The sequence below is a fragment of the Pipistrellus hanaki genome (assembly GCF_964339955.1).
Source record: "Pipistrellus hanaki genome assembly, chromosome: 9".
NCBI classification, from domain to species: domain Eukaryota; kingdom Metazoa; phylum Chordata; class Mammalia; order Chiroptera; family Vespertilionidae; genus Pipistrellus; species Pipistrellus hanaki.
The window spans coordinates 47,888,343-47,906,302 of NC_140511.1; the positions used below are offsets into that span (position 1 = coordinate 47,888,343).

The following is a 17,960-nucleotide window of genomic DNA, read 5'->3' on the forward strand; positions in this document are numbered from 1 at the left end:
TCCGCCTCGACGTCTGCGAAGCATCCCCGCGTCCGCCCCTCTCGGGGGAAGAGCGGGTGAGGAGTGGCGCTGGCGGGACTGACCCGAAGCGCCAAGGGTCCACCACTCCCCCCGCCTCCGGTTGTGGGTGCCCCGCATCCCCTGGACCGGGATGGGGTGCGGGCCCCACGCCGGAGCAGCGCCCCAGATCTGCTGCCCCCCCCCCCCCCGAGTTCCCGCTTACCAGTCCACGCGGTGGCCGACCCCGGGATCACGGACAGCTGGGCCATGCCCCCCGAGTCCCGCCGTCCGCGCCGCTGCTCGGCTTTGCAAGGTGCCCCCCCCGCGCCCCCTCCCCCAGAGCTCCCGCACCCCCAGCCCGGGCACCCCCAGCCCCGGGCTCGGGAGGACGCGCGCGAGACGCACTCAGCAGCAGGGATCGCTCAGGATGTCTCTAACTTCAGGTCGGTCCCCACCCACCAAGCCACGTGACTGGGGAGGGGGCAGCCCCTGCAGCCGGTTGGAGCTGGCCTTCCGGGGACCCTCCCTCCGCCCGGCACCCTCTGCCGGGCACCCTCTGCCGGTGAGGCAGGGCGGGGCGGAAGCCTGGGGTGAGGAGAGGCGAGGGTCCCAGCCTCCGCGCGACTGCACAGCAGTGCGAGCCCTGCACCTGCTCGCTGGAACACCTGGCGGAAAAGCACGTTTCAAAGCTCAGCCAGCGCTAGGGCTAGCAGTCTCTCCAGCATGTTTCCAGAAGCAATTGGAACACATTTGTTTGTTTGTTTGTTGTTCATGAATCATCTCTCAAGCCATTCTCATGGGGCCTTCGGGCATCCTGGGCTCTGGCCTCCACGTTGTGACTTTATGCAAACTTACATTTCCACCCTGCGAACAGCCACTACCCTCTCCCAGCCCATCTCCCTGGAGCAGCCCTGAAGCAGAAAGATCTGCTCTCTGTAGAAACTGACCATAAAAGTGACAATAACGACACTTACTGAGTGTTTTACCATGTGCCAGGTATTGAAATAAATATTTAAAATGTAGTAGCTCACTGAATAGGCAACAGCTTCAGAAGTATATTATCATTATCCCCATTTTACAGGCAAATACCTGAGACCTTTTTTTTAAACACAATAAAACAAAACACCTGAGACCTCTTAACTGGCCTCCTGACTTCCGTAACTCGGTTACCTTCCAATTCCTTGCTTTCCACTGCCAGGGTAACCTTTTCAAACCACAGCCGTGGTCACCTCCCCTCCCTGCTTAGATCACCTCACAAGGCTTCCTGTTCCTCTTAAGATAAAGACCCACCTCCTCGCCTGGTCTGCTCCCACCTGCTTCTCCACGCTGCCCTTCAGCCTCAGGAGCCTTCTTCCAGTTCCTTCGAGGAGTCACTCTCCCTTTTGCCAAGGAGTCTGCTTTTGAATATCCTGTTCCCTCTGCGTGTAAACTACTTCGCTCAGTAAACAGACAGCCCTCAGCTTCATCATTGTTCCCCCTGGACCCCTGCTCCACTTTCATTTATTTAGGAAAGTGTTCTCTAACCTTCCAGAGAGGGTGATTCTCCCTAATCATATCCTATGCCTCTCTCTGAACATTTCACACTTTTTTTGGTGATGGTGGTGGAGGGAAGCTGTTATTGGTTGTCTGATTGAATCTTTTTTTTTTTTTCTTATCACGGAATCCAAAGCGTTTAGGAGGCTCTCAATCAATACTGAGTGTAAGCACGGCAAGAAGTTAAGGACTTGCCCAAGGAAAGCGAGTGGCAGAGCTTGGCTTTTAAAGAAGGCCAACTGCCTGCTCTCCCGGAACCTGTGCTGGGCCTTCCAGACCTGGAAGGGCTGGGTTTGACGTCATGAACTTGCTTTTACCCTCCGGTCCCACCTTCCACACTCGCCCTAGATTCAGAGCTCACAGATTGCTCGTGGGGAAATAAATCCAGAAGGCTGCTCACCTGGCTTCAAGGGTCCCCCTGCCCCCCAATTCTGCAGGGAGAGCAGCAGCGCCTCCTGGACACAAACTCGAGGAGGGGGTTGGGATTGCAGCTCACCTTCCAGCCCCCTGGCGCGCTCCCAGCAGGGAACAACGGTGACTGTCCTGGCCCCTTCTGTTCTGTCGCCTGGATCCCTGCCTGGTCACTCCCCCAGGTGAGAGTCGCCCAGGGAGCAGTGAAAGACAGCCTCGCCTTGTCTGTCTAGGACAAGTGCCTCCGAGCTCAGCAAAGCATGGGGACAGGCCGGACAGTGAGGGCCCTGGGGCCCGGGCTGGGACAGCTCCTCTGCTCTGGGAGGAAGCCAGGCAGGCAGATCCCAGCTCCCCCCTCCTCAGGCAGCTCAGCTCAGTCTGGTAGGCTTTTTTTTTTTTTTTTGCTGAGGACAGCCCCGTTGAAAAAAAAAGGAAGCTTTCATTGCGAGAGCCCCCGGGGGAACACCAGGAAGCCGAAGCTCTCTGGCTGAACTGGAATTTATCCATATCAAGTGTTGCTGAAAAAGAAATAGGGCCTTGGCTGGAGCTGGGAGTCTGTGAATGCAGCGCAGCACTTTGCCGTCTTGGGGTGTGTCCTGCAGCGGGATCTGTGGCCACGACACCAGTTGGCCCCCTCGTCCGTCAGAGATCGTCCTCAGCCACACTGAGACCATGGCGGCCCATCAGCATGGGTCAGTGTGGCGAGGCCAGCCCTCCCCCGGCCCCGGCCCCGGCCATGCGCACTGTGAGTTTATGCAGACTGTGGATTGGCTGCTCCGTTTGAGGAGCATCACCTCTGGGCAGCTTCTCCAGTTTGCCCGAATGACGTTGAGCTAGTCCCTTCCTACCTCTAAGCCTGAGTTTCCATATCTGTAAAATGGGTACAGTGAGACTGCAGGTGAACTTGGGCTTTGTAAGCTCTAGGGGCTGTACCAACAGAAAAGATCATTCTTAATTCTCCAATAGCCAAGCTCCCCTACGTGCATTGACTCATCTTGGAAGAAATATAATATTGTTAAAACAAGGGTTTTAGACTCTGATACATTAGGTTTCAATCTCTGTTCTGCCACTAGCTATATGACTATCAATAGTAAATTACTTTATCGCTGTGAGTTTCTTTCTTTTTTTCATCTTTTTTTACATAAAATATTTTTTTATCTGTCAAAAAATGTACCCCTAACAAGCAAACTACAAACTGGCGAGTTTATCTGCAAAATACATGATTAAGGGGAACTATTAAGAATTTTAGAAATTAGTGAGAAACAAGACAAGCATCTCAATGACAAAAGCCTCATAGACATAATCCACAAAATACAAAATTAGTAAAGAAAAATTTAAATATACCAACTTTTGCCTATTAAGATGACAAAGAGAGAAGAGAGAACATAGCCAGTGGTGGTATATAAAGTGTGAAAAACCGCTGACGAACATTTTGTTAGCAACATGACAATATATACCTTTTGACAGTACACACTTCTGAATTTCTTCTAAGAAAAATAAACATGTATAAAGATTTAGTTAGAGTTAGATTGCTGTGGCCAATAATAAGAGTAGGCTAAATAAACTGGTAAACCCATTTAATGAAATACTATGCACACATTAATGTTGCTGAAATATGACACAGAAAGACATTCACCACTTAAATTTCTAAAAACTCTTCAATGGAGGCCAAAAACAGCATCATCAGGGCGAACGAGTTTTTGTAAATACAAAATGTGTACTGAAAAAGTCCGAGGGTAGACAGCAAAGTATGATGTTTTCCTTTTCATTTGTCTGCATTTCTAAATGTGCACAGATTACCTGTCTATTTCGCTTGGTTTTTTAAATATATATTTTATTGATTTTTTACAGAGAGTTAGTCCTTCGTCTCTGTAAAAAATCAATAGATTTTTTACAGAGAGTTAGAAACATCGAGAGAGAATAGAGAATTAGAAACATCGATGAGAGAATCATCGATCAACTGCCTCTTGCACACCCCCTACTGGGGATGTGCCCATAACCAAGGTACATGCCCTTGACCAGAATTGAACCTGGGACCTTTCAGTCCGCAGGCTGACGCTCTATCCACTGAGCCAAATTGGTTTCTGCTGCAAAAAATCCTAATTTCAAAGCATCACAGTTTGAACTTAATTGAATAATTTTGGGTTAAATGCACCTGTTCAAAATCCAAAGTTCATCATTTTGTTTGAAACAATTTTTCAGAACCACGTGGTCATGTAAATAAGGAAACAGAGGTAAAATGACAAGAGAGCAACTGACAAAATAACCACAAGCTTTGTCTCAATGGCTATTGCACTATAATAAATAAAATGACAACCAAAACCCCCTTTATTTTAGTTTTCAATGTTCTTTTCCCCCAAGATAAACATGATTAACTTAAAAAATGGCATTTACAATGCCTCTTCAAAGCATTCCCTTTTAATGGGAAACTTGGCTTCACAGAATCCAGACAGTGAAAGGTTTAAAAATTATATTTTGTTGCTGAAACTGGTTTGACTCAGTGGTAGAGCGTCGGTCTGCGGACTGAAAGGTCCCAGGTTCGATTCTGGTCAAGGGTATGTACCTGAGTTGCGGGCACATCCCCAGTGGGGGGGTGTGCAAGAGGCAACTGGTCAATGTTTCTCTCTCATTGACGTTTCTAGCTCTCTATCTCTCTCCCTTCCTCTCTGTAAAAAATCAATAAAATATATATTTTTTAAATTATATTTTGTTGTCATTAGAAGACAAAACACAATCTAATGTAAGTCAAGGAAATCCATTCATACTTCAAGTCCTTCTCCTCCAGGAACCAACATGTTATATTACTTCCATTTAGCAAAATCTGGTCTAATTTAGTGATCCTTCTTCCTTCTGGTGTAATTTCAAATTCAGTGACATCTTCCAGTGTCATATTGACAAAGTCATCAATCCTAGAAGCGTGCCAACAATTTCCTTATCACTCCTCATCACGATGTGAATTCTTGATCCTACACACTTGTCCACAAGCCCCAGAGGCAGCAGCTGCGATGGGTTGGTGGTAACGTTGGCCGCCATGGCGACGCCGGAAGTGCCATCACTGTGGGTTTGGATCCCTCGTCTAAAAAATGATGCCAGTAACATATCAGGACTGCTGTGAGGATTGGTTAAATGAAAAAAAATACAGCCATGGCTGCTTTGGCTCAGTGGATAGAGCATTGGATTGCGGACTGAAGGGTCCCAGGTTCAATTCCAGTCAAGGGCACATGCCCGGACTGGGGGCTCGATCCCCAGTTGGAGCAGGCAGGAGGCAGCCAAATATCAGTGATTCTACCTCATCATTGATGTTTTTCTTTTTTAATATATTTTATTGATTTTGTACAGAGAGGAAGGGAGAGAGATAGAGAGTCAGAAACATCGATGAGAGAGAGTCATCGATCAGCTGCCTCTTACACACCCCCTACTGGGGATATGCCCGCAACCAAGGTACATGCCCTTGACCGGAATCGAACCCGGGACCTTTCAGTCCCCAAGCCGACGCTCTATCCATTGAGCCAAACCGGTTTTGGCCTCATCATTGATGTTTTTATCCTCTTTCTCTTTCTCCCTCTGTGAGGTCAATAAAAATATATTTTTTTAAAAAAAATAAAGAATACACATAGCACATCATGGCACACAGGAAGGGCTCCGCAGAAGGTAGCTGCCACCATGATCCCCCTAAGCTTGCCCCATGGAGCCAAAGCCTCCTGAGGCAGGAGCTGGCCAACTCTGCCCATGCCCAGTGCCTCTGGATTCTGAGTTTGCATATCAAGTAGCTTTGTACTAAAGATCTCTACTTCCTTCCTTGGCCGTTATAAAGGATCCATCCTTGAAAATGATACTAGACAAGCTGATGCTGTTTCAGTTAGGATTTTATTTGTGTAGCTTTTATTATAAGCAACAGATGCCCATTTGAAAATGTCTTAAGCCAAAATGCAAGGTGTTTGGTGTCATAATTTAAAAGTGCAGGGGGCACTAACCGGTTTGCTCAGTGGATAGAGCGTTGGCCTGAGGACTGAAAGGTCCCAGGTTCGATTCCAGTCAAGGGCATGTACCTGGGTTGCGGGCACATCTCCACGAGGAGGTGTGCAGGAGGGAGCTAATAGATGTTTCTCTCCCATAGATGTTTCTATCCCTCTCCTTTCCTCTCTGTAAAAAATCAATAAAATATATTTAAAATAATGAAAAATAAATAAAAGTGCGGGGCTCAAACGACATTGTCACTGCTTCCTCTCTGAGCCGATGCCACGGCAGGCAGGGTCTTCTGTCTCTTGGCTGTCAGCAGCTCCAAGCTTACAATCTTTTCCAGCAACCTCCTTTGGGTCTTCAACTGGGGGGGAGGGGGGGGGCCTGGGAGGGGCACGCGTTGAGAATGGGATACAGGGTGAGTGCCAGAGCTGGGGAGTCAGAAAATAAATAAGAGCTGTTTTCAAGCCAAGCCACCTGGATCTGACATCGGGGTTCCGGGCTCATGTTCTTGCTATATTGTCCATAGTTTGATTCGATGGACAGGCCGGGCTCATGTTGGACAGGACAGGCCTCATACACATCCAAGTTCACTGATACTGTGGTTTGGTGAGCAGTTTGTGGTCACGCACAGTAAGTTACCCACAAGGCTGCAGAGGGCTGAGCAGGCAGGCTGACCAGGGTTCACCACAAGCTCACACTCTTTCCCGCCGCACTCCCGCGGGCCATGGCTGCATCAGTCACACACTGCTGGGCTCTGTCCTCCCTGGGGCATCGGTCCTATTTCCTGCTCAGCAACTTTTAATTAAAAGTTAATTTATTTTTAACCACAATGTGTATACAAGGCAAAGCCAACACCAAGCTTAGATTTGAGGAAGGTATTTCTGACTTGTTTGTTTGTTTGTTTTTATGCATTGTGTAGAGAAAAGACAGAAAATGCCAAACTGTGCCTGGATATCATCCTTCAGTCCTAGGATGGAATATAGGATCAGAGGACGGTCCAAGCCAGTGGGATATGGGAGCTTTTAGAATTACATGTGGTGGAATTTTACACAAGATTACAATTTGGGGTAAATTTTTCCCATCCTATATAATAAAAGCCCAGTGAACGAATGGCAGAATGACTGGTCAACCAGTCACTATGACACGAACTGACCACTAGGGGGCAGACACTCAATGCAGGAACTGCCCCCTCGTGTCAGTGTGTTCCCACAGTGGGAATGCTGCTCTGCTACACACACACACACACACACACACACACACAAATTTGTGCATGGGTGGGGCCCGGCCAGCCTGACTAGGGGGACATGGGCGGTTGGCCAGCCTGCCTGCTGGTGGAACTCCTGGTTGAGAGGACAATTTGCATATTAGCCTTTTATTATATTAGCCTTTTAATAATCTGGCCACTCGGTGTATATCCAGCCTAGCATGTGCCTAAACCGTAACAATGAATGAAAGAATGAATGTGGGGTGTATGTGTGTGCATGCATACACTTGTTCGGATATGATTCAAAACAGCGTTGATGGTGTAAAATGGCCTAAATAAATGACTTCTGATATGGAAAAGATGACAGGTACATTCCGAGGGTCTGTATGAAACAACACGCAATCAATTGTCAAACCACAACCCTGGTCCCCAACACCCCATGGGTAACATTTTGTCTTTGAACTATGGACATTTAAATTCCAAGGGCATTTAAGCTCTAAGGCCCTTTGACGATGAAATACAGGTTAATTCCATTTAAAACCACTAGGTGGCGCCTGTTCTAGAAATTGCAAAAAACGACTGTTCACAACTTGAAGCTTTGGTCTTCCTGGTCCTGAGGTGAAATGTCAAGTTCTCGTAGGTGGGTATCAGAACTTCCCAGGGGGCCAGTGATGCCAGGCTCGGTTTGAGGAGCCAATCCCCGGAGAGGCCTAGATTCATGACTCTAATTATGAACTCACTCTATCGAAAATAACAGCTCCCTCCCACCACCTCCTCATCCTCTATCCTTTCAATCTTATTTTCTTTATAATAGTCATTGCACTTGACTTTACAACATATGTTTGTTGGTTTACTTTATGTCTCCCTCTACTAGAATTTAAACTCCACAAGAGCAGAGGCTTTATTTTGCTCACTACAGTATCACCAGCTCCTACAGTGCCTAGCACTTCGTAAGCCCTCAATAAATATGGTACAGAAGTGAATGAACAAACACATAACAGAGAGTTACTAGTTCCTAAGGCATCTGGCTGCATTCTCCAATGAGGTACTCTGAAAACCAAGCCATGCTGAGTTACTGCATTGTTCCCAGCAGGTGGGTTTAGTTTGTATCCCTTTAGTTCAGCCAAAAGAGTGGTTTTATTTCCTAAACCTATTTTGATCGTACTGTGTTCTCTGGGAAGTTACCCCTGCTGAGTACGTATGCCCTTGTGCCTGTCGATCACCGAAGCAGCCTTGCTGGGCCATCAGGGTGGTCTCCTGCAGGCTGGTCAGGACTGCCCGGAGGGAGAAGGAAGCGGGGTACCACCAATATTCAGGACACCTCTGACCTGGGCTCACAAGCCCCCGGAGTAAGTGAGATGCCACCGAAATGAAAGCTCACCACAGCTTCTCATTTCCCGTGGATGGGCCTCTCCTGGCCACACCCAGGACCTGGGTTTGGAGGAGAGCTTGCCTAGCAAGTAGCCAGATAACAAGGCCTCTTGGCTTGGGGAGGCACTGCTTCACTCCACCCTCCCCTAACCCACTCTGCCTCTCAAATACAGACTCAGAGTGACGAAGACTGAGTAAGGCCTCAGGACCCATCCTGCTATGGGACAGGAAGCAGAGATGCTGACAGCCCTAGTAAGAGGCCCTGCTTCTGGGCTGAGGGGCCCTGAGTGTCCCAGGGGCCCAGCAGCCCTGGTGCACCTTCCTGCAAAGACCAGCCCGCAGGCAGGCGAGTCCGTGCTGCATGAGGTACAGCCGCCCCTTCCCCAAGTTCCATGACAACTTAAAAATCACCTGCAAACCCAAATCCAGTGAGTGCCTGCAGACAACACCCTTCACAGCCAGAGAATGATTCAGAGCAAGCAATTTTCCCAGTGAAGAGGATCATCTGTTAGTGTGAAGAGGCCAACCCTCTTTTGTTAGCATGGGAAACTCAAGGGAAACGTTGCTGCATCCACAGATGGCTCCAGAACAATATCCACAGCTGGAAGGAAGGACTTCAACAGATTCCACTCCCACTCAGCGTTCTCCCACAGAATTCGCTCTCTCGGAGGGAAGGTGAAACTCCGCTTCCTGTTCACTTAATGAGCATCTCCTCCAAGTCCTGGTCCCTGTGCCACACAAGGAGCCCCAGAATGCAGAGCTCCCTGGCCTTCTTTCGTCTGCACACCTTTCCCAGGTGACCTCAATCAGTCCCATGTCTTTATTCTGTGACATTAAAATTCATATTCTGGCCCTGACTTCTCTGGCTCCTCACAGAACCAACTGCCTATTTGAACATTCATTTGTGTAGTCCATCTTCACTACTATCCCCTTAACCCGGACCACCTCATCTCCCGCCTGCATGACTGCTTGGTGGGTTGCGATAGCTTGTTCACTGCTCTCGGCCTCCATGCCTCCTTTCTAAAATCTGCTCTAAGTACAGAGCGGTCTTAAAAATACAAGTCAGATCATGCCACACCTCTGCTTAAAACCCTCTAAAACCCTCACAGCACACTAGGATTAAACCAGAATGCCTCGTTCTGGATGCAAAAGCCAGAGGTGCTCTGGCCCCTGGTCTCACCCTGGCCTCCTCTCTGACCACTCACCTGCTCACCAGACTGTGATCCACACACACGCGTGTTCCTGCCTGGCAGCCTTGGCACGTGGCTCTCCTCTACCTGGAATCCCCTCCCCCCCACACCCCACCCCCACCCCGATTTCCCCAAGGCTGGCTCCTGTTTGCCACTTAGTTTTAAGTTGAAATGCCATTTCTCCAGAGAGACCATCCACAATCCACACTCTTAAAGGAGACACACAGTCATCTGTTGCACCCACTTATTTTCATTTCCAACATAATACTTACTATTAGCTGATACCTTTTATTGGTGGTTTGTTTGTTTGTCTCTTCCCTCTACAATGTATGCTCCATGAAGGCAAGCACCTTGTCCGTCTTGTCACTGACCCCTAGGGCCTAGAAGCGTGCCAGGCCCAGAGCAGATGCTTGGTGAACAGTGGATTTAGCAGGTGGCCACAGCAGCCCCTGCCAGCCAGCCTCCCAACAGGACCACGGCATCCGCAGGTGGCTGGCCGGTACGGAGCGGAAGCTTCCGGAGGGCCTCAGAGGCCCGTGCGTGTGCTCGGGGCCCAGCTCTGGTGCGTGGGCCTGCTCCCGGAGGCTGCTTCACAGAGGCCGGGTCTGTGCAGCCTCCCTCCCATTCCTGCCCTTCGTATGAAGTCAGCAACACAGACGCGCAGTCCTGAGCACAGAGTCGCTGCTGTGCTGGGACAGGGATGGCCGGGTTTAGCTCACCCCTCCTCCACACCCACCCAGCCACTGACTGGGGTTCTATCACATTTGACTTTTCCTCTGATGCGGAGACTCAGAAATGTAGGCAAAGTTTCGGTGTTACAAATTCCAGGTGCTTGTTTTAATGGTTATTATTATTATTTTTTTAATAAAGAAGTTTACATTTTTGAAGAAAAGTTTGGAAATGGGTTTTTTAGGGCCCATCCCAATAAAGAAGAAACGTTTGATGAGGATTTTTCAAAAAGATCGATGTTATCAACAGATTGAAAAACAAAGCAAAGCAGAGGTGAAAAGTGATCCAACAATAATGAAATAGTCTTCATTTTCTTTAAAAATATTTGTTAACTGCTCTCTGCCTCCATTCCTGCTTTCTAAAGTCTATTCTTCATACGTCTTAAAAATACAAATAAAAAATATTTGTTAACCATTTTTTTAGTACTTTGGTATAGAGAACTGTATGTACAGTTAGGATTTTTTTTTGTTTTTTACAAGAGAATAACACACTATGGTTGTGTGCAGTCAGCCCATTCATTAGGGAAATGGCAGCTTGTTGGATAGAAATAATTTTTATTTACTGTAATGAGATTTTTGCTTATAGGTTTACATTTTTTAAAATTCAGTAATGTCAAAAATTCAAGTTCCCGTGGGAGAAAATGATGGCGGTGCCCTGCTGTGCTGACCAGAGGTGAGATGATCCTGAGATACAGAAACCGGGATCGGTGTAGCTGCTGCTGGCAGTGGGGTGCCCATTAGGAGGTGAGACCACCTCAGTGGCGCTGCTCATGTGCTCGGAGCTGAGTCCGTCTCTGACTTGGAGCGTGGGGAAGGAAGGCACGCCTAGCAGGCTGGTCTGCACTGGGTCCCACCTGAACCTCGGACACCCACAGTGGAAAGCCCACTGTGGAAACAGGACCCTCGGCAGTGCTGACCCAGGGTGTGTGAACTGCCCTTTCCATGAAGGTAGATGGCTCTGACCGAATGCTCCAGGCCCGGACTCTGTGCCCAGGCCCGTGTGCCACGGCACAGCTGGTGCTGGAACCTGCGCTGTGCACTTGCTACAGGTGGGAGTCAGTCACAAGGAAGGCGTCAATGGGCCTATGTTATTATGTCTGAGGAAGTGCTCACTTTTTAGCTCTGTATTTCTAATTCTTTCTGCTTTAAGTATTTTTTTTTTTTTTTTTTTAATAATCAATGCTTAGAATTCAAGCTCCTGAGATCAAATTTAGGCCACACAGGCCGGAGGAGAAGGCCGTGGAGACAAGGAGTCCTGCCAGGTCTCAGGTGTGGGGATGGTCCCTCCCTTCCTCCTTCCTTTCTCTGCCTGTTCAGAGCCTGAACCCAGGACGCAGAGGGGTCCTTAGGGCGGGCTGGGCTGGAGGAAGCTGACGTTTCAGACAAGGCAGCCCCTTCTGTGGCCTCCTTTCCCTTAGTGCGATGGAGGAGGAGTGAGAACAGGAAAGACAGGCGAGTCTCACCTGAGCTGACTGAGGCCCCGCTCAGCCAGCCCTGGGCGTATCCAAGACATCTGCCCACAGCCGTGAGAAGCGGGTGAGACCCAAAGCCATTCCTGGTCCACATCCGCCATGCTGGGAAAGAAAACCAAGTCCAAGTTACCAAAATGTCTGTATTACCTATAAAAATTGAACCCTAGCAGGTCACTGCTGCTAGAGGCGGCGACATCCAACGAGGCTAGGCTGGCTGCAGGCGCAGACGGCTCAGCTGCCAGCCCGCGGGCGGAGCGCGGTGCGGAGTGCCCCGCGGGCAGGCTCATTTGTAAGGCCTCAGAAACCTGGACACTTTGGAGCGCAGCAATCGGATGAAGGACTTTGGAAACATCTCCCGGGACTCCTGGACTGTGTGCTTGAAATAGTTCTGGGGGTGGGCCAGGACATCAAACAGCGCCTTGATCAGCTTCTTATCCTGAAAAGAACAGGACTTCTGTTACTGCGCCAAACTATTTAAACACGCTGGCATTTCGCCAAGGGAACTATAATGACCCAGTGTTAGGCTGAGCAGCTGAAAGACACTTTGTGAAAATGGTTTCCTCTGATTTCTATCTTCTCACCCAGTTCTTAGTTTTCCTAATTATCTACCAAAAAGCATGAAATGCTTTTATAAAGGAAAATTTAATGTTAAAAAAAAAACAAAACTCTTTTGCTTTTCTAAACTGGATGAGCTATAAAAATGGAATTTGGGGAATTTTTATTGGGATAGTGATATGGCAAGTGTTCATTGATAGTTACTTATAGATGTCTAAGATTTAGTGAATTCCACTCTTGAAGGAGCAAGAACCAAGGATCTTCAACTATTTGGAGAACCAACATGAAAACACAATTTGCCTCTGGCTTGTATTAATGATAAGCAAGGTTTTTACTGCTCCTCTACCACACTTCTCCAAATTGAAAAATACAACTACACTCGACAACATTAATGACAGCTTCCTGAATTTGTTTAAAAAAAGCAAACTCAAAGTCTGGTGAAAATGTAAAAATAAGCTCAATCCAGAGCAGGCTCCGTGTCTGAAAGGCAGCCACGTGGAGCAAGAGGAGAGCTCCCTCCAAATGTGCTGGGGCCCTGAGGGGGCTGCCGAGTCCACCTTCCATTCCGACTCACCTTAAGTATTTCCTGATGATTCTCAGATGCATAGAGCCTGCCGTCTCGAACTATGTCTTCAATGAGTTCCTGGTAATCCTCTGTTGGAATAAAGGACATGCGTTGCATTGTATGGTTTAGTTATTTCCAAATTCACTCTTTCATTTTTTATAAGTTTCCTAGAAATGCTCCTACAGCAGCTGCGATAGGAACAATGACCACTCACATACCGAGAAGGCAATCAGGAGAGAATGTCCTCAGACTCCTCCACCACCTCCTTTCATCTACTGGCATCTGCACCCATCTCTCCGATTCCCTCTCCCCTCGGATAAACCCTCTGCGCATCCAGTCAAGGCCCATCCCTCCAGTTTGCTCACTTTCCATCTTCTCTCACCAAATCAAGAGCATTGTTCCAGTAATTCTCCCCTTTCTTCCCTAGATGATAAAATTTCCTCTCTCTACTGGTCTTTTCCATCAGCCTGCAAACAAGCTGTTATATCTCTGATTAAAAAAAAAAAAAAAATCCCTTTCTTGACCTCATTTCTTCCTCCAGCATCCATCCTACATCTCTGTTCCTCTTTATAGCAAAACTCCTTGAAAGAATTGCCAGAAGAATCTTTCTGATTCTACAGCTTTCTTTCCCTCCCAAACCGTCCACTCAACATTGCCCCCCACCGCTCCCTGGAAACCACTTGTTGAAATTGCCAGTGACTTTTATGTTGCTAAATCCCAAAGGTCAACTCTCGTCCTCATCTTCCTTGATGCATCAGTAGCATTTGACCTGGCCAGTCACCCCTCCTCTTGATCCACTTCTTCACTCAGCTTCCAGGAAGCCACGCTCACTGGTTTTCTTCTTACCCAACTGGTGTCTATCTGGGGCTTTCCCTCCTTCTCTTCCTGACCTTTCACTGTAGGAAGTCCAAGGACTCAGTGCTTGGATGTCATCTCTTCTCTGTTTATACTCACTTCCTGGTGAGCTCACACAGGCTCTTGGTTCTACTCTCCCTCTCTACTTTTCTCCCTTCCTCACCTTTTTCCGCTCTGACCTTGCATTATGTAAGACAATCAAGCTTCTTTGCTATCTAGTACAACTTCTCTCTCTCTCTCTCTCTCTCTCTCTCTCTCTCTCTCTCTCTCTCTCTCTCTCTCTCTCTCTCTCTCTCTCTCTCTCTCTCTGAATGGGGTTGGGATGGGGAGAATTTGGCAGGTTAGGGAGGGAAGGATGCTATGTTCATTTTCTCATTGATAATTTCGGGTCCTGACATACACATTAAATGCAGAGCACACAACGTGAGCCTTCTCCAAATGTAGCCCCCTCTTCAAACTCTAGTCTGTTCCCTACAGTCACAAGTCAAATCAAGCATATGCAAAACACAATCCTTTTCAAATTCCAGGCCAAAAAAATGCCTCTTTATATGCGTATCATGTGCAACAAAATCAAACAAATCATAGCAACATCATTGGAACTGTGTGAGAGGAGTTCTTGAAGAAGATTCTCCTAGTCAAGGGATGGTAAATGGAAATTAATAATATAATTATCATAGTTATGAATTTAACACATGAACAGTATCACTTGTACTCTACTTTCTTGGTCTTTTATTTCAGTAAATATAAAATATGAGTAAGGGCTGTGGACGAAAAAGAGACCACGTACTAAATCTGACCAACTCAGGGGAGGCTTGCGTGATGGGCCTTACCAACTCAGAGACTTAAAGTAACCACATGGAATGGTCTGAACATGAAAATTCCTAACTAAAAGCGAGTCATGGCGGGTAGTCACAACTTAGGCCTATAGCTTCCTTGACAAAGGTCAATTTTTGCCTTAAACAAGCCTGTCTATTGTCTTTTTGCAGCTATGAAAGCAAAGTATGAGTAATCTCCTTTTCCCAGACCTCTCCAATGCACCAGACCGCGAGACCACAACCCCTCATTGCTACCTTGTCCCCTTCATACCATCTCTATGTGCTGTGGTCATTATTAACTGTACCCACCAATGTAAAAGAAGTGTTTGTCTATTTTAGTCTTTATCCAATCTCAGCGATTTCCCCAGCTTTGCTTTCTCTCACGCCTTAATCTACCACCAATGGGTTTCATGTAACCCCCCCCCTCACATCTCCTCCTTTACTTGGAATGTATAAAGGAAGCTGCAAAACTGCCATTCCCCAAAGCATTTTCTCAACCCATTGATATTTTGCTTCCTGGCAATTTTCATCAGTTTGGCACAAATGAACTCATGAGCATTCTCTACAGGCCTGGACTTTCCTTACATCGAAGGGCGCGTGTTGTCTCCTCACTTGCTCTGACTGTCCTGAGAAAAGCAGTCAGGTGTTGTAGGTAAAAACTCTGCAACTTTGTGCTGCTATGACCTTGTGATGTTACTCAAATCGCCCAGTGCCAGTGGCCTCAATGGTAACATCAGCACAGAATCGTGTCTGCTCCGTGGGCGACTGTGAGGAATGCGCTGTGTCAAGGGCATGTGACGCATGCCTGGCGCCCAGTGATGCTCCATCCATGTCAGTGAGGATGACAGAATCCTCTGTCCTCCCAAGGTCAGTGGGAGAGTCTCACCTGCCCATCTGTTCTTCTATGTTTGGAAACCAGATATCAAACTTCCTGTAATATATGTTCTTTAAAAAGAGATGAAGTAGGCTCTGAGTGAAGACCTAACAGGCTTCTGTAGGTGGCCAAAGCAGCTGTTTTCAACTATTTTCTGCTATGGCATTGCAAGACACATGCTCGTGGGCCTAATCAGGGTTGTGTGTCATTTCACCTGTTCTTTATCTAAATTTTAAAAAATTAAGATAGTGCCCTGGCCAGTGTGCTCAATGGTTAGAGCATCAGCCCTCGAAGCACGAAAGGATCACGAGTCCCAGTCAAGGGCACATACCTGAGTTTCAGGTTTGATCCCCAGCTCTGGTCGAATGCATTCAGGAGGCAACCAATTGATGTGTTTCTCTCACATTAGTCTCACATATTAGTCTCTCTCTCTCTCTCTCTCTCTCTCTCTCTCTCTCTCTCTCTCTCTTTCTCGGTTGAGAGGTTAACAAAAGAACCTCCCAAAAATCAAGATGGTTTCTTCTGTCCCAAAGGCAGAGTTGAAAACTGCCAGACTAAAGTATATGAGCTTTGGTGACACTTATTCTGGTGTCTCTGTCGTTTTTTGGCTCCTTCCTGATTCCACAGAGGGGAGGTGGTCAGCTGGCTGCTTTCAGGTAGCTGAGGCTCTTGTTTCTCTCAGCAGAGCCAAGTGGGAGGCACCTGTGTCCACCCAGGAGTCTGAGACTAAGAGCTCTTGTCTTGGGTTTGACATGGCTTCAGGCAAAAGAAGAACAATCCTATCTTTTGGAACATGTTAGAAAAAAACTATGAGAAGTGTTTTTAGGAAATCCATATAATATTGTCTTTCCAAAAGGCCTCCTTTTGGCACCTGTCTAACCACCTTCAATGGCCCCCTTCTGAGATCCAGAATGGCTTGTCTAGAGCCATCCAATGAATTAGAGCACATGTGTCAAAAACAAGGCCCGTGGGCCAAATCCAGCTCGCCAGGCCTTGCAATGTGGCCCGCACCGCGCTGTCATCACTGCACTCTGCTGTCAGTTTATGACATTGTCAGTTTATGACTGTTCAGTAAAACATTCGGCCCGAGATTTAGGCTGGATTTTAGATTTTGGCCCCTTCTCTGATTGAGTTCGACACGCCTAAATTAGAGAATCTCTACTAGAACCTGTATCTTATTACTCCAAATTATATGTTTAGATTGAAATTGGGAAAATCATTCATGTCTTACGAATTAAATTTGATTGTGTATGGGAAAACTAATTTCTTCAAAAGCTGCTTAATTTCAAAGACAGTGATTATGATGATCTTTATAAATAAATATTTTAACATTTTAATTCAGTGAAAAGTATAAGACTGAGCACAGGCAACAGCCTTGTCAAAGCAATTTGGTCTCAGTGCTGACTGAGCTGGAGGAATAAACCAAACATTAGATGTCTTTATTCTTTTCTAGCCTAAGCAAAATGGCCTGTCTTTGTAATCTTCAAAAAAATAACTCTGGTCTATGACTCTCGGCCTGTAACAGAACAGAAATCTTATGGATTAGGTTTTCTCGATCCTGAACCACAGAAGGAAATGAAAACACACTCTTTTTTATTTCTTTTCTGAAGCATCTCTGTGTCCCCAGATGGCTGTTTAAAATTTGGCACTTGTGAGTCAGCAGTGTCCTTCCTCTCCATCCTGCCTGGGCTCCCGAACATGTGTGCATGTCTGAGAGCCACCCGCTGGCCCAGGCGCTGGTTCTGTCCAAAGCAGCTGCCCCGAGTTTCCCAGGGCTTACCGTCGTAGGTCACGTACGGGACCTGGAACCCTCTGGCGCTGTTTCCCTCGTTGGACTTGAACTGGATCCACAGCTTCTTCGACCTGGAGGTGAAGGCGATGGGGCGCTCGTAGGTCTGGCACGTCTCGTAGGTCGTCACGGAATTGGACGAAGCTGCGAAGGGAAATCGGAGAGGGTGGAATTCAAGCTCATCACCGAGCAGCCCAACCACGGGCACGCCTCTTTCCAAAGGTTCACACCATTACAAGCTGTGCTGCATGGCTCTCCGGGCCCAGCGGAGCCGTCCTAAGGGCCAAAACCTGGGAATCGCGTCCACACATCTGGTGGTGTGGCTCCCGGGGAGGCAGCGGGAAGGCCGGGCCAGGCCCCAGCAGCAGCCCAGGCCGCAGCGCTCCTGAGGGGTTGGGGAGGGGCCCTTGATCCCTGCCCTGATCTGGGGATTAGCACCGCCGTTCACTGCGGGCTTCCTGGGGCCAGGCGGTGTGCTCCGCCCTCTATAACTTTATCCCACGAAACCTCTGAAAACCCTGGGAAGTGCATACACTGTAACCTGACCTGGGCCCCACCAGCAGTATGTGGAAAAGTCAGGAATCAAACCGGCACCTGACTTCAGCCACGGTAACCACCTCTATGAAAAGCAAATA

General features: G+C 47.7%; 1 protein-coding gene and 1 pseudogene across 4 annotated transcripts in view; both read right to left on the minus strand.

The window, feature by feature from the left end:
* Window positions 1-4,703: 4,703 nt before the first annotated feature.
* Window positions 4,704-4,977, minus strand: LOC311627221 (U6 snRNA-associated Sm-like protein LSm5; annotated as a pseudogene). The gene has a single exon. The product of its transcript is annotated as a U6 snRNA-associated Sm-like protein LSm5 (transcript).
* Window positions 4,978-11,527: 6,550 nt separating this feature from the next.
* SCUBE2 (signal peptide, CUB domain and EGF like domain containing 2) overlaps window positions 11,528-17,960 on the minus strand; it is a 65,640-nt gene continuing 59,207 nt past the window's right edge. For all 3 annotated transcript variants that reach the window (XM_084893478.1, XM_084893477.1, XM_084893476.1), the window contains 3 exons: window positions 17,317-17,469; window positions 13,002-13,081; window positions 11,528-12,308 (listed from right to left, as the gene is read on the minus strand). In XM_084893478.1, coding sequence (XP_084749604.1) covers window positions 12,156-12,308; window positions 13,002-13,081; window positions 17,317-17,469 — 386 coding nt within the window. In that variant the 3' untranslated portion in view covers window positions 11,528-12,155. The remainder of the gene's footprint in view (window positions 12,309-13,001; window positions 13,082-17,316; window positions 17,470-17,960) is intronic.